Below are 22,737 nucleotides of genomic sequence, written 5' to 3'. Positions count from 1 at the left end.
AATGTATATTCTCTGGTCCTTTATAGGAAGAATTTGCCAATTCTATCTCATAATGGGGCATAACTGTCCATTTTTGCTTTAGGAATTTACTGAGCAAATATCCCACTACTATCATGGTAGGCAACTGTTGTGTAATTCAATCAAGTTTCCAAAGTTGAGCAAGGGGTTTGGGAAGGGACAAAGGAGGGGACAAAAATATGTACTGAGAATAAATGCAAAGAAACATGCAAGAGGAAAGAAACCGTCTACACTTCAATTTATTTATTGTAACAGTGGGAAATAAATTTAATTAATAATAAACTTTTAAATTTACTCTGCATTGTATAGCAGGCAGTCATACGTCAGCTTTGGTACAAGTGAGCTCTATCCTGTAGGAAGAGAAAGTGCTCTGCCAATTGTGGCTACTCTTCATTGTTTAACTGTTCCAGCACCTATAAGATAGTATGGGTAATTTTATAAAAACAAGATCTTTAAATGGTGGAATCTCTATGACATTCTGTAGTTAAATGAATAATGATCATGAAAATCTGAAAGGTACAGTTCAATGAATTTTTACACACACACACACACACACACACGCTCACACACACACACACACACGCTCACACACACACAACCCTGTGCAACCATGACCCACATAATGATTTAGAACAGCTCCAGCACCCCAGAAGCACCCCCCATGCCCTTCCCAGTTAGTATACCCCCTCAGAAGTAACCATAATTTTGTCTACTGCCATCATAGATGAACTTTGCCTTTTCTTGACCTTTATGTACATGGAATCACTGTGTATTCCTTTGTGCCTAGCTCCTTCTACTCAACTTTAAATATTTATTTATATGATACAAAAGATTGTATCATATAAATAAAATACTACACAACAATGAGAATGAATATTCTATTGTCATTTGGATGTTTCCACTGTTTGGCTATCATGAATAAAGCTGCTATGAATGTTCTTATAGATGTGTTACTTATTAGTATTCATTTATATCGAGCATTTACCTAAAAGTAGAAATGCTGGGTCATAAAGTACACGTTTAACTTTAGTGGATAATTTCAAACAGTTTTCCCCAGAGCGTATACCAATGTACATTTCTACCAGAAATGTATGAAAATTCAGGTTGCTCAAGATCATTGTCAGCACTTGGTAATGTTGGTGCATTATTATTATTATTATTATTATTATTATTATTACTATTATTAGAGATGGAGTTTTGCTCTTATTGCCCAGGCTGGAGTGCAATGGCACAATCTCGACTCAGTGCAATCTCTACCTCCCAGGTTCAAGTGATTTTCCTGCTTCAGCTTCCCGAGTAGCTGGGATTACAGATGCCCACTACCACACCTGGCTAATTTTTGTATTTTTAGTAGAGACAGGGTTTCACCATGTTGGCCAGGCTAGTCTCAAACTCCTGACCTCAGGTGATCTGCCCACCTCAGCCTCCCAAAGTGCTGGGATTACAGGTGTGAGGCACTGCTCCCAGCCAGTAATGATGGTTTTTTTATGACCAGTGACAGTGTACTACCTTCTTATGAAACTAGTGCTAGGAGAAAGCATTTTTAAAACAAGTGCTTGGAAATATTCCAATTATTATGTAATTGTGTTGCCCAAATTGATATGTGTATAACCTTATAGGAATTCACATATCTACACAATCTCATAATTTGAAAACGTAACTTTTAAGTGTTTGTAATAATTTTATAAATGTAGACTTTTAGTAGGTTTTGAACTTAAAAAAATGTTTAATACTAAAAGCAGGCATTACTTAATTATTTTGCAAGAAAAACTGATTAACATCAGGGATGACAGAAATTTATAAGCCATGTTTTCTCAAAATGTTTGCATTATTGGTCAATGATACTGAAAATTTAATATCATGATTCATTAAGTGAGAATAATAATCATTAAGTGAGATAGTGTACATTACTCCCATTTTACTGATGAGAATAATGAGAATCAGAGAATTTATCTTTTAAAATCAAAGAATTTTAAAATCAAAGAATTTTCTTTTAATTCTCATTTATAGGTGAGGTGAAAATTACCTTTTAAAGATACATTTAGCTAGCCTAAAATGTTGAGGTTATTTGTAAGTCATACATTCAAAGATATCTGCAATGTTTTATTCACATTTACCCCTAATCTATCAACATGCCATACTAAGCAAAAAAGAATTCTAGAATTACCTCATGCCCAAATCAACCAATGTTTTTAATGATATATTGAAGTTTATAAGAGGTTGCCGTATAGCTAGTAGTAATAACACTCAGATATTCCTTACCCAATCAACAAAAGAGGGAAAGAATTGTCAGCTGAGAAAATAATAAAAGGAGAAAATAGTATAAAGATGCCTCCTTGGTCACTTTTGACCAAAGATCTAACAGGGATCCAGAGAATGTAAAGCCACAAACAATGGCATGTGAAATTCTCAAACAGCAGACTCTACGTTAGTTGTGGAAACTAATTCATGAAAGGCAGTAAAGTGGTTTAACTGGCACAAAGTTTTTGTGATCCTACAGCACAACCTACACTTTTTTTTTTTAATTTTAGAGACAGGATCTCTCTTTGTTGCCCAGGCTAGAGCGCAGTGGTGCAATCATAGCTCGCTGTAGGCTCGACCTGGATTCAAGGGATCCTCCTGCCTCAGCCTCCTGAGTAGTTGGGAGTACAGGTGCATGCTACTATGTCCGCTGTTTTAAATTTTTTTTTGTAGAGACAGGTCTTGCTTTTGCTTTTTTGCCCAGAATGGTCCCAAACTCCTGGCTTCAGGGTGTGAACCACTGTGCCTAGCCTCCACAACCAATTTGGGTCCTGGAGAGGTGGTCCTCTGAAATACTTTTATGATGTCCATCTAAGCATCTTGCGTGAATCTTTTTGCAAGCAAAACGAGCCTTTGTTGAAAGTTATGATCCTTACAGATTGAGGTCAATCTAATTTAGGGAGATCTTCAGTAACTATTTATCCTGTTAGCATAATAAGTTATACATTGGAAAAATTCTATCATCCATTTCAAATAGGCCCTGAACTAAGACTCTTGCATGCTATTTCCATCAGCATTGTCACTCAGGTAAAGCTTGATTCTATGGATTTTGTTTCTCTAACGTGGTGTTACTATTATTTCCCTTCGGTATTGTTTTTCTGAAGAATTCTGTCTTGCTCTGCTGTCTTTCCTTGACTTTTTTATTGTGCTGAGAAAGCAAACAAGCCTCCAGGCAGTTTAGTCTTGTCCTTCGCTTAATGAAAAGTAGAAAAAAGAAGCCCTAAAGAAAATAAACATCCCCAATTTTACAACGAGCCTGCTCTTCTACCAAATATTATGAAAATGATTATACTGAGTTTTCCTATACAATAATTCTAGCAGAGTAGAAGGACTTCTGTTTTGTGAAGTTTTAGGGGTATTTAGTATCCCTTAAAAAATGTATACTCTGTGTACTTTCATGCTTTTCCATCACGGCATCACTCAAACTAGAAATTTCTGGACAGAATTCAGGGAGTCAAAGCTATAGCTACAGAAGATATCTCAAAGAGAGAAGTACAAATACAAAATAAACACATGACAAGAAGTTTAATACTATCATTCATTAGGGAAATGTAATTAAAACTACACTGAGATGCTACTTCACACTACCAGAACAGCTATAATCAAAAGGAGAGGCAATAACATGTGTTGACAAGGATTTGGGGAGACTTGGGAGGTGGGCTGTAAAGTTATGATTCTCCTATCTCAGCTTCCAAGTAGCTTGGATTACACTAAAGTGCCACTGTGCCCAGTCATTTTTGAAAACAGTTTGGCAGTTTCTTAAAAAGTTAAACATAGACATACCATATGACTCAGAAATTCTACTTCTGGATATCTATACAAGGGACATGAAAGCATATGTTCACACAAAGCCTTTTAGGTAGACGTTTATAGCAGATTTAGTCATAAGAGGCCCAAAGTGGAAATAATGCAAATGCCCACCAACTAGTGAATGGATAAAAGTATGGTAGATACATACAATAAAATATTATTTGACAATAAAGAGGAATGAAATCTGAATACATGTTGCAACATGAATAAACCTCAAAAACATTATGCTAAGTGAAAGAAGCCAGACAAAAAAAATCACATATTCTAATTTTACTGATATGAAAAAGCAAATCTACAAGGACAGAAAGGAGGTTAGTGGTTGTCTGGGGCTGGGAATAGAAACAGAAATTCCTGGTAAACAAGAATCTTATAGGGATACTGTTAATGTCCTAAATTGGGATTGTGTTGATTTGTTGCACAACTCAATGAATTTACTAAAAATTTATGAAAAAAACTGTACACTTATACAGTTAATTGTACAGTTAAAATCGATGAATATTATGGTATTCAAATCATACCTCAATGAGGTTATTAAAAAAAAGAACTGTAGATAGTCTCAAATGCCAATTGGCAATAAGGTCCAACAAGTCTTTTGCACACATCTCACTGGAAATAGTAGGGTAATGAACTATAAAGTGGTATATTTCCTGGCTTTGGTGTCTTCCACTTTGTAACTATGAACCAGGGACTACAAAATCTTTACTGACTCTGTTTTTAAGGGCTTTTACTACCTTTCAAGTTTGTATCACTATATTTACGTATTCCATTGACCTGTCTTCCTGGATAGAAAACACACCTTTCTTAGATACCCATGCTTTATCTGTTTTCCTCACCTTTGACCTCTATATAGACATTCATTAACAAGAGTCAACATATTTAAATGGCACAGAATGTCCCACCAATTTCCTCCATGTTTCATTCTCTTCTTCATTCCTTATTTAGAATTTGTCTTTTGTATCCCAGCCTGAAACATTTGTCACTTTTCCAAACTAGCTTTAGGGACTGTGCCTCAATCACAGACAATCAAACAGTCTTGGTTTTTCCAAGACAAGCTTAACAATAAAATTCTGTTTGACTGTCAACATTCGTCATTGTAATATTCTGAAAATGCCAATATTTTTAGCATTAAATCTGCATCTCAAGGATGGCTTCTAAACATTTTGGAGTCTTTTGTATGATTTCTGGTTCATATAATTAAGTTCGTTTTACCTATAAATCTTTGTATCTCTTTTCTCCATCTTTTTTTGTTTTTAAATGGGGTTTCACTATGGTGGCCAGGTTGATCTTGAACTCCTGACTTCAAGTGATCTACGCACCTTGACCTCCCAAAGTGCTGGGATTATGGGCATGAGCCACTGAGCCCAGCCTCTCTTTTCTCCACCTTTTCTGCCTCCTAACAGTCATCATCAAATACACTGTACTTTTTCCACAGCAAGTGTTCAGAAAAGTAGGTTAAAAGGTAAAACCTATAAGAATTCTCCTGGAAAGTTATTTTACTAATAGCTTACACTAAAGATATAATCAAAAGGAGAGGCAATAACATGTGTTGACAAGGATTTGGGGAAACTTGGGAAGTGGGCTGTAAAGTCATGATTCTCCTATCTCAGCTTCCAAGTAGCTTGGATTACACTAAAGTGCCACTGTGCCCAGTCATTTTGAAAACAGTTTGGCAGTTTCTTAAAAGTTAAACATAGACATACCATTAATCAAACTAGACATTTGATTAATGTCTAGTTATTTCTATTAGAGGATCTTTGGGTTGTTCCTATTCTTTCTATCTCTTAAATAAAAATTCACATCCAGGCACGGTGGCTCATGCTTGTAATCCCAGCACTTTGGGAGGCTGAGGCGGGAATTCAAAACTATCCTGGGCAAGATGGTGAGACCCTGTCTCTATAAAAAATTTTAAAATTAGCCAGGCATGGTGGTATACATCGATACTCCCAGCTACTTGGGAGGCTGAGGTGGGAAGATTGCTTGAGCCCAGGAGGTTGAGGATGCAACAAGCCAAGTTTACATCACCGCACTCCAGCTGAGTGACAGAATGAGACCCTGTCTCAAAAATAAAATAAATTCATAACTAAAAAATCTTTAAAAATGTTTAAAACAACTTAAAAAAATAGACAGAATCTACCTAGAAATAAGATGCTGCTTCATGATTAATACCAAATACTGCCTAATTGTTAAAAGTGTATATCTAATGTTACATAAAAAAGGATAGGAAACCTATAAACTCAAGTCAAAGTTAGTTTTTGTTAAATATTTTAAAAGTATGGAGAATTTTATTTTATTGTATTTATTTTGTTCTCAGCTCCATCTTCCTGTATCCTCTCTGCTACATGCCCTCTGTCCAAGTCTCTACTAAAACCTGCCCTCAGAGAAAAAGGTGACAAACCTTAAACCTTCTACTTAACAAACCAGTGAAGTAGAAGCAATGCCTTAATGAGACTGCCAAACAGGGTTCATGGGAGGCCATTGTTTTGGAGTAGGCCCTGCAGTAGGCCCCACCAACTCAGACCAAACCAACATGCAGTCACTTGTGCTAGATGCCACAGAACTAACCTGAACTTTGAAACCGATCAGTTTTCCAAATAACAGGAGAGCCATAGCCATCAATCAGAAGGGGTCTCGTTCGGCTGGATATGGTGGCTCATCCCTGTAATCCCAGCACTTTGGGAGGTTAAGGTGGAAGGATCGCTTGAGCTCAGGAGTTCAAGACCAGCCTGGGCAATATGGTGAAACCCTGTCTCTACCGAAAATATTAAAAGTTAGCTGGGGATGGTGGCATGCACCTGCAGTCCCAGCTACTCAAGAGGCTGAGGTGGGAGGATTGCTTGAGCCTAGGAAGTTGAGGCTTCAGTGAGCCAAGATCATACCACCGTACAGAGCAAGATGTTGTCTCAAAACAAAAAAAAAAAGATAAAAAAAAGGGAAGGGGACCAGTTTTCCTGAGCTGGCATGATAAGAGATCCCCTTGTTTTAACCCTACAAGTAAAGTAACTTTGAAATGACCAATCCACTTTTTATTCCTTGTTTCTGCTTTCTTTCTTCAGACCTTTTCTGCCTATAAAGCCAACCTCCTTTACTCAGTGCGTTGGGACAGCGATTCCATTTTATAGAGTGAGGTGTTGCCCAATTTGAGAATTGCTAATAAAAGCCAATTAGAACTTTAAACTAATTTTTTATGCAATTTTGTCTTTTGACAAAGTTCTAAAAATCAAATCTCTGTGAATGGTGGAGGGTGAATTGGAGAGTGAGAGGAACATTCCCGGCATCACTGAAATGACTATGAGGAAGTGATTCCGTGTTTTTAAAAGGGAAGCCCATGGGCTGAGTTTGCCAGTTCCTCTACGTACATTTTCAAAAATCACTTTTATGTCAGAAGTTAAAGCCTTTGTTCATAGAACAAACAGGGGCTGGATCATCAGAAGGGCAAATAAGCAGTGGGGCCCTCCACACCCCTCCTCACTCTTGCCTTGGTGGCCCTTGGGTGGGTGCCATTAAATGCTTCTCATAGTGTCCTTGCCCACCATTGACTGTTGAGTTTTCCTGCATGGAAAGAAGGAAGGTAGTGTTGCTAGGAAGCAATAAGAGTGATTAAGAAAACAACCATCACAATTAGATCTTTAGAATCCATGCCTATGTCCCCAGTGAAACCAAAGTAATTACAGATTCAATTACTGCTTTTCAGTGAGAATAGTTTAGGCCTTTTACAAAATGTGAGACAATTATCTGTTCAATTTAGACTTCTCTTAGAAAGCCCTTGTAACCATTTTGGGATTCTTTGCAAAATGTTGTTCTTTGATTTGCCTTTCTGGGAAGCAAGTTCCCTGAGGGCAGATATACTGTTTCATGAAACTTTATACAATCAACACGAAAGTGTTTATTTACAGTGGATTCAAATAAAAGTGGCTGGCTCCACGTGTTTCATGATTGAATAAATACATGAATAAACATAGACATGAACTAGGCACAGCTCTAAAATAGTTATCCGTATGTACTTACTAGCAATGGAGAGAGATGAAAAAAACCCAACAACAAGCCTTTCTTATACTGGAGTTCCTTGAACGCTCTTGAAATATTTTTAGTATCTTTTTCTTTTTCTGTATTTGGGATTTATTACTTCTTTAGAAAGTAATATTCAATTAGAAGACCCATATCTCATTAATGTAGTAAAAGGGTTATAAGACTTAGATTTGCAAAGGTGAACCCTACCTTGGCTCTGCCTCTATGTAAAAGTAAGTTGGTTAGTTTATCTGGGCCAATATTTCTTCATGTAGATGTGCAGTGTGAGTCCTTTGAAGACAAGACTTTGTAGTCCTACACAGTTTCCTCGCAGGCCATTAGAACAGTAACCAGCATACGTTTTGGGAGATTATCTAGTTATTACCCTCATTTTTCAGAGGTAATAGACTAGGAATAAAACAATGCCTGGACTAAGGTACTCAACCAGTTAATAGCTGAGCTAGAAAAAAGCAGATCAAATCTCCAATACTCTAGAATTTAAGAAGGAAAGATGCATGTTTACATTTTAAAAATTCTAACATAATTTCAATGTATTTCCTTTAAATGATATAAAAATTTCTTCTTTTATCATATAGGAAAATTGTCTCACTGGCTTGAAGACTAATTTGGACTACTTACATTTTACTTTGTGCATCTACATTCATATTTTCCCTAAGCAGGAGTTCCTTACATTTTTAAAATCATTACTCATTTGCATGATTAGTAGAGGGAATGCTTGATGTGTAGCCTCTTTGCCATCTCCATGTGTTTTCATATCTAGCGATTAATGGCCAACTCCTGGCATCTCAAAAGTAGTCAAGGGGAAAATCTTCCGTTATAATGGCCCAGTATATCTTTTAAAATTAGAGTGAGTAGTCTAGGACTTCTTGGTGTTTCTGAAGCTTTATTTATAACCAATAAATAAATGCAGAAATTGGAATGCCATGTGCACCCAGTCACAACTTCCCTCTGCTTCTGCACAGTTCACACCCCTTCTCACTCTTGCTTTGATGACTCTTGGGTGGGTGCCTTTAAAGGTTGCTCATGGCTGGCTTCATTCCACACATTCATGTTTCTTCCCCTTGAAACTAAACAGGGATAGTCCAATGGTGATGATGGTTGTGGGCAGATGGAATATGCTGACATCTCAATTCTGCAAATAAATCTTTCCTGCTGATACTATGAGATGTCCCCAGGAATTGCTGGGCTTCTCTTAGGTCACCCAAGGAGGGTAACTGGGTGACACGGACAGAGAGGGCATTCAGCTTTGGAATGTGAGGGTATATGACACCTTAGTCTAGTTCACAGCCTGGGGAAACCTAATTTATGACTTCTTTTGGGATATATAAAATTTTCTAAACCTGGATAATTTTTATAAATCAAGTCTTTATCTAATTTACTTTCTGTATATTCCTTCATTGCTTCCATATATATCAACACTCACAAAAAACAATAATCAGAGCCCCCATTCCATAAATTTTTGCTTAAATCCCATGGTTTGCTCCAAAGAGCATTAGTCTCGATGCGTTTTGCCTCAGAAGGGAGTACAATGTGTTTTGAATTTTTATTTTGGGGATTTGGCCATCTTAAAAGGTACTGTTTTTCAATGATACAAGCATTATCTTTTAAACCAAGAAGCATTGCTTTTTTTCTTCTTGATGCCATTTCTAAAGCCCCCTCCAAGTAACACAGATCCATATAAATGATTCCTGTATTGATTACTGCCACAATCTTTTCTCTACAAACATCACATCATCTTTGAGATACTTTGTTATTCCCACTTCAACTCAGCAGGTCATTTTGCTCCCCTAGTGGATACAAAAGACTGATTTGAAGGTGGAAATGGTTTCTTTTACCCATCTCTGAAGTCTGTAAGGCCCTTAAAATGATCGATATTTGTTTTTATGTTATCAATATCTCGAAGATGCTGTGGGACGTAGATGTTTGAAAAAGGCACACCACCTAAGCTACAGCAATGAAAAGTACTTACTCTTCAGGGTGAGGTGGCCCAAATAAAAACAGAATTTCAAAATATCTCTCAGTTACTGGGACTAAATGCAAGTCAGAATGCAGCCATGGAAAGAGCCTTGAGATCACTGTGAGTGTCAAGCATGAAAGAAGAAGAATGAACCAAGTAAGTTAAAAATACATGATCTAAAATTCTGAGGGAACCAAAAGAATTATGTGTACTATAAGCCAAGGGAACAGAGAATTTCTGGGGGCGGGGGGTGAGGTAGTAAATTATGTTAAGTATTGCAAAAATGTCTGGTATCAAAAAATTAAAGCATGCACATCAGCTATATCAATATGGTGCTCATCAGCGGATGGGACACAAAGGGATCTAGTAGTGTCGTGAAGAAAAAGTTCAATAGCTGATAATTAAATGGGAGATGAGAAAGAAGAGGCAAATCTTAAACTATTATTTAAAGTTGAAGTGAGAAATGGAAGAAGCAATAGAGCAGAAACCAGAGGAATTTTAGCATTCAGCAATTTTGTATATAGACTGGGAACTGAATCAATTAATTATGTTTTATCCCATAGGTCTGTAATCAATTTGCCAACATTATTTTCCAAGGTTGGCAGTAAAAAGTCATGAATATTACTGCCTTATGTGTATAGGCAGCATAGAACTTTGTCCGGAAGATGAAAAGTGGCACATGATCGAGACATTCTGACTGACTATTGCTGGGGAATGAAAGTTACACTCCAGGGTCCTCTCATTTCAGTTGCAGTGAAAAAGGAGCACCCAGGCCTCCTTCTCCAACTCATAATCAGGCACATGGCTTCTCTGAAATAGGATGGCCAACGTATTAAAAGATTCTTGGGCTCGTACCTTGGAAAAAATGTCTGAAAGAGGAACTAACTAGATAATTTCACGGTGAGGTTCAGAGTTTTGTCATTAACTCCAGCCAGCTGGATCTTTGATCTATATTGGTTTGGAGAAAATCAGAAATTCAGCAACCCACTCAGGGACATTCTAAAACTTCAGTTAATTAGATTTTAATAAACAAGGTCATCTCTATTGGCAAACTTACTCTGTAATTTAGAGGGTGAACCATTTATGATGCAGTCCAACTTACACAAATTAGAAGACATATAAATCCTCCCCTCAGAAGTGGGACAATAAAAATCCATCACCCTTAATCAAGAGAGAGCAAATACCTCAAAGAAAGGAGTAAGGAGCCTACACCTATCCAGCTAGGTAAATCTTGACCAGTGAAAAACTCAATGTAGCAATTTTACTTTTGTTTTTTTTCTGAATAAATAAAGCGTCTGAGTATCTTGTTTGTGTGAATTTATTTTTCTCTTGTGAGGATCCAGAAGGGGAAATTGCCACATGCTTTTACATGGCAGAGTCTCCAGGTTGCAAATAATCTGAAAATAGAAAAGGAAAATGATACAAACAAGTCTGAGTCATTTTATTTCCTTGAGGTGAACAAAATCTTGATGACCAATTCTAAATTTAATACTTAGAGACTGTTGGATTAGTCCGCTCAGGCTGCTGTATTGAGACACCACGGATCGGGTGGCTTAGATGACATTTATATTCCAGTACTTTTGAAAGCTTGAAGTCCAAGATCATGCTGGTAGAGTTGGTTTCTGGTGATGCCTCTCTCCTTGGCTTGTGGAGGGCCACCTTTCCACTGTGTTCTCATATGGTCTTTCCGTGAACTAAAGTGGAGAAAGGAACCTCTCCCATGTTTCTTCCTCTTCTTATATGAGCACCAGCCCCATTGCATTAGGGCCCCATTCTTGTGGCTTCATTTTACATTTTACCTAAACAATTTCCTTAATGACCCTGTCTCCAAATACAATCGCATTCGGGGTTAGGGCTTAACAGATGAATTTTTCAGAGGACACAATTCAGTCAAGAATGGTTGCATATAAGATTTTATATTGGGTTTTAGAAAATATAAATTCTGAAAAATGGTAATACATTTCTGAGGGGGAAGAAAAAAAGACATTTGGTCTTCCAAGCAAGGGATCTGGGTGATAATTTCATGGGTATATTAATACGTAACAATGCCTAAGCTGTCCATTTAGGATGTGTGCACTTCCCTCTATGAAAGTTATAGTTCAAGAAGGAAACTGCATCGTTGGCTTATCATTGCTTTCGAGGACACAATAGAAATTTCCAATCCTGGGCTCTTCACAATAAGAGTCCAAGTTACCGTTTCAGCATTTCACGTGTCTGGGTGTTTAGGAATACAGAATATAATGTGGTATCAAACTTGCCTCCTTGCCACATAAACCATTTACTCTTCCTCAACGTGATTGTTTACTTTCACACATTCCTCTGTTTGTACATGTTGCGCCCTTTTCTGCGATATCTTTCCTCTTTTCTCTGCCTAATGCAATCCCACTCATCCCTCAGGCCTTGTAAAGTTGTCATCTCTTCTATGAAACTCTCCCTGACTCCTCCAAGATCAATTAATGGCGCCTTCCTCTAGGAAGAACTGTATTTCCCATAGAAATTGACTCACATGGATAATATAGTTATGGTTGACATAGAACGTTAATTTTCTGGGGCCTTGGTTTCAGGTATTTATCTCTTTGTCTCTATAGTACATTCTTACCATGTATCCTCCTTTTTGTATTGAGGCATTTGACCAACAAAAAAATCTAACTCTAATGATGTAATACTCTTTATAATTATGTCCTCTTTACTGCAATGTGACCTTCTTGAGCAAAGATTACATCATTTTGTAGCCATAAAACTTGACCTCGATATTGCAGTGGTAATAACTCTGTATTACAAGCAAATTTCACTTTTCTAGAAGCACACACTTCCTATTGTGAATTAACCATGGTATACCTTATTGTCACATTTGTGTTGACACAAATAAGTGATTGGAAGGCAAGATTTTTATAACATATTTTATGATATCCATATTTTCCCTGGTAGGATAGTCTTCTGTTAAAGAAAAGGGACTCTGAGGTCAAAGTGTGTTTACCTTCTATGTCCTCTTTGTATGTTGGGCAAGTTTCCTAACTTATTGTTAATTTCCTCATCTATTACAAAACTTTTTGGATGAAATTAAAACAAATTAATGAACTATACATTACTTACCACAGTGCCTAGCACATAGCATTTGATCAATATTAAATTAAACCATGTGAAATTGTCAATATTCACTTAGGTGTTTATACACAAAAATATCAGTTTCATATGGTTCAAGCTAATGTTAACTATATTAAAATTATCATTATCACTTTCCTTTACTGTCCAATAAACAGCTCATAATAATTTCCTTTAATACTTAATATGACGGGAACACAAATTCAACACATATATAAAGAAAGCTAATTCTGCTTTGGGCTCATGCTTTTTCCCAGGCAATGGAGGCTGATTTCCATCTATAACAGGAAAGAGTTCAAGGCAGGGAGGGGCAGCTCACCAGGTCTCCCACCCTTCCTCTGAACTTGGCTGCCTCTTGCATAGCTTCCTCAGCTTCAAAATTAATTCCCAAAGCACATAGACTAATATTCTAATTCAGTATACACATTCTAACTATATCAAACTATGAATTTCCTTAAACTTGTATCCACAAACTGACTTGAAAAAGTACTCATAAACTTGTTATCACTTTCATATAGAATTTGCTTCCTTATTAATTCAACAAAAATTTACTGAGTATCCACTACTTTCCAGGCACCGCTTGGTCTGGTGGCAAAGGCAAAGATTAATCAGTCCTGACTCTAATCTTCAAGAAGCGCATAATTTACTAGGCTTTTCAATGTTTCTTTAGTTTATTTATAACAGTAATTAAATTAATACTCTATTCCCCATCACAGTACATCAGGGATCTATCTGTTTTGTTTCTGTTTCTTTTGACTACTTTTCTGTTGCCTTTCCTACTCTCTTTCTTTCCTACTATTGCAATCCTACAGTTATTTAAGAATAAAGTTATTCCCTTTGAATAATTTTAATCTCCTAATTTAATTACTTTAATAAAGTTCATATTCATTTAGTTATAGGCATTCTTAAGGGAATCATGCATTTTTATTATAATTAGATAATGAATATTCGATGACCAAGATTCTGAAATAAAAATTATAATGCCAGTGATGAAAATGAACAATATCGAGAATCTTTTATTACAGAATTACCAAAGAGAATAATCTACTGGGAATAACTAATCTGTTCAAGCTGGCGAAAGCAGTGGATGTGGAAGTAAATGTTTTAATATTGCCCAATATAAATGTTCTCTCCTTTATTTATTGTCTTCTATTGGAAAACTGTAGAAAACTGTAATAATGCCATTCCTAAATACAATGCCCTTTTGAGAAGGTGAACAATGGTATTAGTTCACAAGCCCATTGCTTAAAATGTAACTCAGTGGTGTGAGATGGAGAACTTCCTTCTCCATGTGTATCTTTTGATCGTCTTGTGCATTGTTGCTGGGCATTGGTTAAATAACCACACTAGCTCATTTCAAATGGGCATACAAGAGATTCCTATTTCTCCAGGAAATGTCAAATATTCCTGGTGTAGCAAATAAATAGATCAAAAGGAAGCAAACTATTTAGAAGAAGGTGGAAGAGAGTGAGATACATGAATTTTTTCATTTGAGTATATCCTGGTTATAAAAAGAGATATAATGTTGAGGGAGGCAGGAGATAGAAGTTCAGGACAGGGATATAAATTCATTACTAGATGGAAAAGGAGCCAGGTAGGAGATCTCTGACATGAATAGGTCAGATTAGAGGGGAGACAGAATTGTATAGAATCAAAAGATACTTGATTCAGAAAGCGTTTTACAAAAAGGGGATACATTGGACTTCTCTAATCTATGTGCAATTACCTCTCTGTGTATAATTTGTGTCTTGAGTTAACTTCACCAACTATGTATTTTTTTATGTTCAATAATTTCCTGTATGCAGGCTTCTACTTATCACCATGATTTCTGGGAAAGAAGGGAAGGACTTGTTTCTAGGGCATAAAGAAAGAAAGAGAGAGACAGAGAGGAGGTGGGAGGGAGGGAAGGAAGGAGGAGGAAAGGAGAAAGAGCCTAACGTAATTGGCTACAGCATCTTTGGCAGAGAGAGAGTCCCTGGGCATGGCAAGGAGACAGCATAACTCACTACCGTCCACTCTCCTCTGGACCTCAGGATGTTGGGCTCATCCTGTGTTTAGCTTACTTGGGATAGGAAATGATACTCCAGTTGATGCTGGAAAACACTGTCTATTACTGTCACTATTGTGCAATTACAATGTACAGTACACTGCCTGTTACTATCATTATTGTACAGTGTTCTTTGCCCTTGTCTGCCTGGATTATTCTCATATTTGGCAGGCTGATTTCTGGCAATCCAAGATTTAAAATGTGTTTTAATTGAATATACCTGAACTTTCAATAACACCACTGCTGGAGTCAGTACCACCTCACTGGTTAATCATCTCACCATTTATTGAGTTCCTTTGCATTTTGCTGCCTCGTATTTTGCCAAAGATAGCATAAAGCTTCCTCGTAGAACTCTGATTTGTCCTGCTCACTCATCAGTTAGAGATGCTGACATAGACATTCCACCAGGTAATACATCTGCCTCTCCTGGCCCTCCATAAAAACCAGTTATTATTTTTCCCTCACCCATGCAGGAACACTATGTTATAGTGTCCTTGGGAATTCCAATGTAAGAGCTTAAACTATAACCACTCCATGACTCTGATGGTTCTGCTGGGCTTGCTGTGGGAATGGCAGCCCAGTGGGTGGCTTGCCAAGGATGTATTTTCATGAAGTAGTCAACAGTCCTCTGAGCCTTAAGGAAGGACTTAAGAGATGAGGGGCTGAGGCTTGTTGCCAGGATAATGTTTTAGGCTTAAGGGAAAGGAACAGTTTTGAATAGGATGAGACGCCACTCAAATGGTTTCAAGTTATTGGTAAGGAGACAACAAAAAACTGAATTAAGTGACTTTCTTCATTTGAAGTTGAGGTACCAAGTGGGACTCGACTCCAGAGGTGGAGCTCAGATCCTGAACTAAGTTGGGGACTAGCTAAAACACGACTAAAAAGCTGCAGGAGCAGCTTTCCGTAAGACACACCCACCAGCATGCCCTGTCAGTTTATCATCGCCATGGCAACACCTGGGAGTTACCACCCCTTCCCATGGCAATGACTGATGACCCCAAAGTTACTACCCCTTTTCTAGAAATGTCTGCATAAGCTGTCCCTTAATCTACATGTAATTCAAGGTCAGTATAAACATGACTACAGAACTGTCCTGAGTTGCTACTCTCAGTACACTACCTGTGGGGTAGCCCTGCTCTGTGGGAGCAATCACAGAGCTGTAACACTGCCACTTCCGTAAGAGCTGTTTTCTTCTACCCTACCACCGGCTTGCCCTTAAATTTTTTCCTGGGCAAAGCCAAGAACCCTCATGGACTAAGCCCCACTTTGGGGCTGGCTTGCCTTGCATCAAAGCCATGGTGGGTACTTGAGCTGGATTCAGGGTCCTGAGCATTGGACACCCCACATCTGTCCTAAGAAGGTGCCAGAGACACCCAAGCCGGAGCTGGAACAAGGGAGAAGGTCATGGAAAGATGCTATGAGGCAACTGGAAAACCTGAATGTGCACTCACACTTGAGTCAACCACTGGGAACTCTGAAATAATGGAATACAATCTGAGAGTAGCTGAAATTTCTAAGATTGCTAATTTAGAGGGAACCAGGTAAATGCAATTTGTCTGATGTGGCATGGGGAAATACAAGTGTCAACAGCCAAAGAAAGGAATGAATTTTTAAAAACCTGATTTCGGCTGGGCACGGTGGCTCACGCCTGTAATCCCAGCACTTTGGGAGGCCGAGGAGGGCGGATCACAAGGTCAGGAGATCGAGACCATCCTGGCTAACATGGTGAAACCCTGTCTCTACTAAAAAATACAAAAATTAGCCAGATGTGGTGGCGGGTGCCTGTAGTCCCAGCTGCTGGGGAGGCTGAGGCAGGAGAATGGCGTGAACCTTGGAGGCGGAGCTTGCAGTGAGCCAGGATCGTGCCACTGCACTCCAGCCTGGGCGACAGATTGAGACTCCATCTTGAAAAAAAAAGAAAAAAAGAAAAAAAACAAATCTGATTTCTACTTGGGTTTTCAGAATCACACTTTAATAAAAAGTGGAGCCTTTTTGTATAGAGTTATGTTCACTGTGGTCCTTAGGTGTGTTGCACCGATACATCTGGGACCTTGTTAGAAATGCACAATTACAGATTCCACCCTACACTTACTGCAAAAAAATCTGTATTTAGCAATAGTGCCAGGTAATTCGTATGCATAGGACTTTAGGGAATGGGAGACAAACTGATGGGTTGGGAGTTAATTTGGCCAGCAGACAAAAACAGCAATTTCACTGTCTGTCTTATTAGAATATATATTTGACTCCTATAGGTAATTGAGTTTTAGTAACGGTAGTATAATTCAGCTCACGATATGTTAGAATTTGTATGATAATATTTTCACAAAATTATGCAATCTATACTTTAAATCTGTAATAGTCCAGTTATATTTTTAGCTCTAGGTTTGTGAATCAACCTGTAAAAGGAATTCCACTCCCATGAAGAATAAAATATCTACTATAAAATCAGTATAAACACCCATCTCTTACGCAGTTATTCTCAAAGGGCAATTAATGCATCATGAGCATCTGGGGACGTTGATGAGCTTGATGTCCTAGAGATTTTTGGATAGAAGTGAGATTACCAAAATCTCGGATTTCAGATCACAGTGATTCTGATACTCCTGGTTCCCTCCCAAACTTTAAATAAACATACACATAAAACCAAAATAGCCTCAACAAATAAGTAATTTGTATTTCCAAAATTAAGCAATATTTGTTCTCTAGTATTCACATAAGTATTCATTTTTTTGGTGATCATTATAATCAATGAGTAAAACTGGATAAAGGAAACACACCATTTCAGGCAAACAAATTAACTTCTAGATAATTCAAATGACTCATTATACAGAGGAGAAAACTACGCCCTAGAAAGGTAAAGCATCTCTGTTTCAGATCACAGTATTTATTAACATGTCCTATTTATTTATTTATTTATTTAAGACAGTCTCACTCTATCACATAGGCTAAAGTATGGTAGTGCAAACACATCTCTCACGGCAGCCTCAACCTCCACGGCTCAAGCAATCCTTCCACCTCAGCCTTCCAAGCAGCTGGGACCACAGGTACATGCCACAACACCTGGCTAATTTTTACATTTTTTTCGTAAAGACATAGTCTCATCATGTTGGTCTCCAACTCCAGAGCTCAAGCAATCCTCCCAGCTTGGCTTCCCAAACTGCTGGGATTACAGGCATGAGACACTAAGTCCAGCCCAATATTTCTTCTTTATATCTTTTTTTACATATATTATATCTAACATAATGTTCATGGCATTTTAGACTTTAATTTTAGTGTATCCATTCTGAGGATTTTAGAATTGCAAAATGCTTAATTTCTTGGTTAACCAGAACTGAATACATAATCATTGCAATTCTGGACCACAATGACCTACGAACCTCCCATTTCTTTGAACATCTCATTTCCCACTATTTTTTCATCTGATTGCTCTTCAGCCACCTACTCCCCTGGTGATACCCTTGACTTAGTCATTATCTTTTCAAACTTTTATTCTAGTTATGCTGACATCTGACCACTGCCTTTAATTGTCCAGTTCATTTACTCTGGTTCTCAAATACAGCATTTCTTCTACTGGAACCTTCAATTCATTGACTATCACTTTTTCACTCTCATGTCCTCACTCCTCTTCTTCATTAGTTTAGATTTCAACATTCATTGTAATTATCACACCTTTGAAAAACAAACAAACAACTTCAGCGCTCTCCATTGTATTTGCCAGCAAAACCCCAACAGTGTTTACATCTCATTCTCTGCTGACCCATTTAGTTCCTGTCAATCCTACTAACTTATTCTGGTCATTTTCACTCCTGTTCTCTTAACAGACTCTTTCCTCTGTCTCTTCAAACCTCAGACACCTTTTCTCCTTCCTGCCTCAGTAAGTGACATTATCTGAAAAACCAACTCTGGGAATGCCAGATGTTATTTTACTGCATCTAAGCAGTAAAACTTGGAGAAAAACAAGCAAACAAAAGGTGCCTACCAGTCATGCTTTACATGGAGACCATGAATATCACCTGGGTCCTCAGACCTGCAGGACAACCCTATCACTTTCTCTAGTCAATTCCATCTTCCACTCATTGTCTTACACCTCTAGCCAAGACTTTTTCCCTCCACACCTCAGGATCAGCAAATGATCTCACCTCTTATTGCTGGAAAAGAAAGGAAAAAATGGAATCAATCTAAGTAGAATTAAAACTTCTTCCTGTCCCCAAACCTATCTACATCTGGGTCTGCATATTCTGCTTTTCCTGATATGATGGAGGAAAAGTCCCTTCAAATGTAAGACCAACCTGCCAGGCTCCTGGGCCTCTCGCCTGATCAAGCTCTTTGCTCCTGCTGGTGTAGTCTGTTCTGCTTTTGTCTTCATGGTTTCCTTTCCTATTGGGTCACTACCTCCAGCATCAAAATATCCTATAGTGTTTCTCATCTTAAACATGTAAAATTTGTTCTCATGGATCCTTATTCTCTTCTATCTGTTGTCTCATTTCTCTGCCGAGTTTTTTTTTCTTTTTTTAAGAATAAAATATCTCTCAGAAGAGCTTTGTGTACTCAATACTTAAGTTTTCTTTAAGAAAAGCAAAAAAGGCAGGCTTGCCTTCAGCAAAAGTAAATTTGGAAATCTTGCTCAATCTTTCTGGTGAAGACAATGAGGAAATCCAAAAGACTCCTAAAGCTATGAAATGGTGCTCAAACTCCTTATCTTCAGGGATATAAAAATTAAAACCTCAATGAGATGCTGTTGTACAACTATCGGAATAGCTAAAATTAAAAAAACGACGTTACTAATTGTTGTTAAGTATGTGAAGCAACACACTTTAAATCACTTTTCATAACTGGTAAAATTGCTCTTAAGCTTCTCTATTATCTACTCAAGTCGGAAATTCACATGATCTTTGATCCAGCACTTCTATTCTTAGATAGAAATAGATCCCTCCAAAAACATGCTCAGATGCAGTCAGAGGTATGGATAAGAATGTTCATATCATTATTCGACCAGCTCAAAACTAGAAGCAACCCAAGCATTATGGTCCGAATGTTTGACATCCCCCCAAATTCATATGGTAAAAACCTAACCCACAAGGTGTTGGTATTAAGAGGTGGGGCCTTCAGAAAGTGGGAGGGTGAAGCCCTCATGAATGGGATTAGTGCTCTTATAAAAGAGGCCCAAGAGAGACCCCACACTCCTTCCACCATGTGAGGGGACACAGTGAGAAGGTGCCATCTATAAGGAAGTGGGTCCTCACCATATACCAAATCCTGCCATTGCCTTGATCTTGGACTTGTCAGCCTTCATAACTGTGAGAAAGAAATTTCTGTTGTTTATGACCTATCCAGGCCATGCTATTTTGTTCTAACACTTCACACAAAGACATCAAGTGTTCATCAACAATTTAAGTGGTAACATATTTATACTGTGGAACACTATAACAATGAAAGTAGACTACAGGTGTATATCGTAACATGGATAAAGCTCACAGATTTAATCCTGAGCAAAGGCATCCTAGGCATAAGGAATTATATATTGCAGCTTTCCTTTGATATAAAATACAGAAACTTGCAAACCTAATTTATGGTGTTAGAATTCAGGATAGTGTATACTGTTGGGGAGATGGGAGCAATAGTGATTCAGAGATAACACAAGGGGACTCTAGGCTGCTGGTAATTTTTCTTTTCACTTCTTCTTTTTTTTTTTTTTTTTTTTGAGATGGAGTCTCTCTGGTCGTCCAGGCTGGAGTGCAGTGGCGAGATCTCAGCTCACTGCAAGCTCCTCCTCTTGGGTTCACACCATTCTCCTGCCTCAGCCTCCCGAGTAGCTGGGACTATGGGACTACAGGTATCTGCCACCATGCCCGGCTAATTTTTTGTATTTTTAGTAGAGACGGGGTTTCTCGATTAGCCAGGGTGGTCTCGATCTCCTGACCTCGTGATCCACCCACCTCGGCCTCCCCTTTTTTCATTTTTTTGATCTGGTTGGTGGTTATATGAGTAGTTCTTTTGGGAGAAATCATTGAGTTCCTTTGGGATAAGTCATTGATCATATATTTCATCTTGTGCTCTCATTTAGATGTCATATCTCCTAATAAAAAAAGCTTTGGAAAAAGAAATTAATGGCAGACGTCACTGAGCAGCTGGAAGTTAGGGAAGAGAAGAAGCCATTCATTATATCTCTTTTATAACTTTTGGTTTTAAACCAAGTAAAGGTGTTACTATTTTGAAAATGTTATCCAATTTTGACCAAGATGAAAATTAAACAGTAAACTGAACTCTCACATGAGAGTCCTGTGGCCCACGGTCATTTCAGGGTCTGGGTGTGAGGAAGGGCGTCTGCATGTGCCTCGATTTGGGCACGTGTCTTTAGGCAAGGGCGTCAGCAGCAGAAGGCCGAACACAGTGAAACTCTCTGAATCGGCTTCTTCGCCGAATTGCAAGATTTCACTGGAGCCTCTGCTGCCAATTCTTTCCAGACTTAGGAGAAATCAGAGGACATGTAAATCTTTCTTTTGGATATTTCCAGAATTTCTATTTTGCATCCAAGCTCATTTAAACATGGCTCAAATGAAAACAGTTCCATTGATGTGCTTATCTCACTGACAGCATTTTCTTTTTTTTTTTTTTTTTTTTTTTTTTTTTTTTTTTTTTCCCCCCCCCCAAAAAAAATTTTTTTTAGTTTTTTTTTTTCCCCTAAAGTTTTTTTTTTTTTTTTTTTTTTTTTTTTTTTTTTTTTTTTTTTTGCCCCCTGCCAAAGAAATAATCATCTTGAGATATTCTCCAAGGGTCATTTGGAAAACATTATTGAAAAATATACACATAAATATTCACTCATGTATTTTGTGTTTTAGCATGAACGGTAACCAAATTCTATGTCGTAAAATTCACATTTCACAATGTCTGTTTATTGAGTATATTCAAATAATTATTTTTGTAGTAGTTGAAAGAACTGGCATATATGCGCAAAGCAAGTAGCTAAGTAGGCTAAGTAAGCTATAAATCCTGGAATTTTCTTTTAAAGATTTGCAGTGTGCAACTGTGATCTTACTTTACTATGGAATTCTTGCTTGGGGGAAAATATTTCACTATAAAGAGCACCTCTGTTTAATTGTGATTTGAGTATAGTCAGTAATTCTTGGGTCAGGTCTGTACCCCCATCATGAGCCATTCTTTGGAGACTTAGTGTCCTGAGATAAAATATACGCAGGCTTGTTTTGTTCTTTCACCTATATCTCAAGGTATATGCACAGCACTTCTGCTCTTTCGTCCATATCTCAGTTTGTGGTTCTCAGGGATACCTTGCCCTAGAACAGGAGACATTTCTGATCCACGTGGCCAGGGAGTGTGCATTGTATGATAGCTGAGGAGGGGAGCAGGCCAGTGAGTTGCCCTCTGTCCTCTGATTCTGTAGTATAGAATCAATTTCCTCCACTACATATCAGAACATTCTAGGGCAGAAATTCTCTAAATGTGGCCAGGAGACACCTGGCGGTTCTGAATACCTTTCAGGGGATCCATTAACTATTGGACCAAATAATTTTCATAATAATATTAAGACATCAATTTCCTTTTTCACTCTCTTTCACTCATGGGTGTATAACGGAACAACACTACTCTTCTCATTAATCTTTTTTTGTTTTGGGATAATGTAGTTTCTTTAAAAAATAAAAGTGTGTTATGCTAATAAGTAGAGGGTTTTAATGTTGTCTTAAATTAATATTTAAAGTATATCAGTTGCCTTAAAATATTACTATTTGAGGTATGT

General features: G+C 37.8%; 1 protein-coding gene across 1 annotated transcript in view; it reads right to left on the bottom strand.

The window, feature by feature from the left end:
* Positions 1-21,449, bottom strand: part of LOC108515161 (contactin-associated protein-like 2) — a gene marked incomplete at its 5' end in the record, with an annotated part of 480,745 nt that extends 459,296 nt beyond the window's left edge. The window contains one exon of the mRNA XM_017851841.1: positions 21,255-21,449. Within this exon, the coding sequence (XP_017707330.1) occupies positions 21,255-21,449 (195 nt within the window). The remainder of the gene's footprint in view (positions 1-21,254) is intronic.
* Positions 21,450-22,737: the final 1,288 nt, after the last annotated feature.

Source organism: Rhinopithecus bieti, unplaced genomic scaffold (genome assembly GCF_001698545.2).
Source record: "Rhinopithecus bieti isolate Rb0 unplaced genomic scaffold, ASM169854v2 scaffold_34870, whole genome shotgun sequence".
Taxonomy (NCBI): domain Eukaryota; kingdom Metazoa; phylum Chordata; class Mammalia; order Primates; family Cercopithecidae; genus Rhinopithecus; species Rhinopithecus bieti.
The sequence above is the reverse complement of the archived record's forward strand: the minus strand, read 5'-3'. Positions and strand labels throughout refer to the sequence as shown.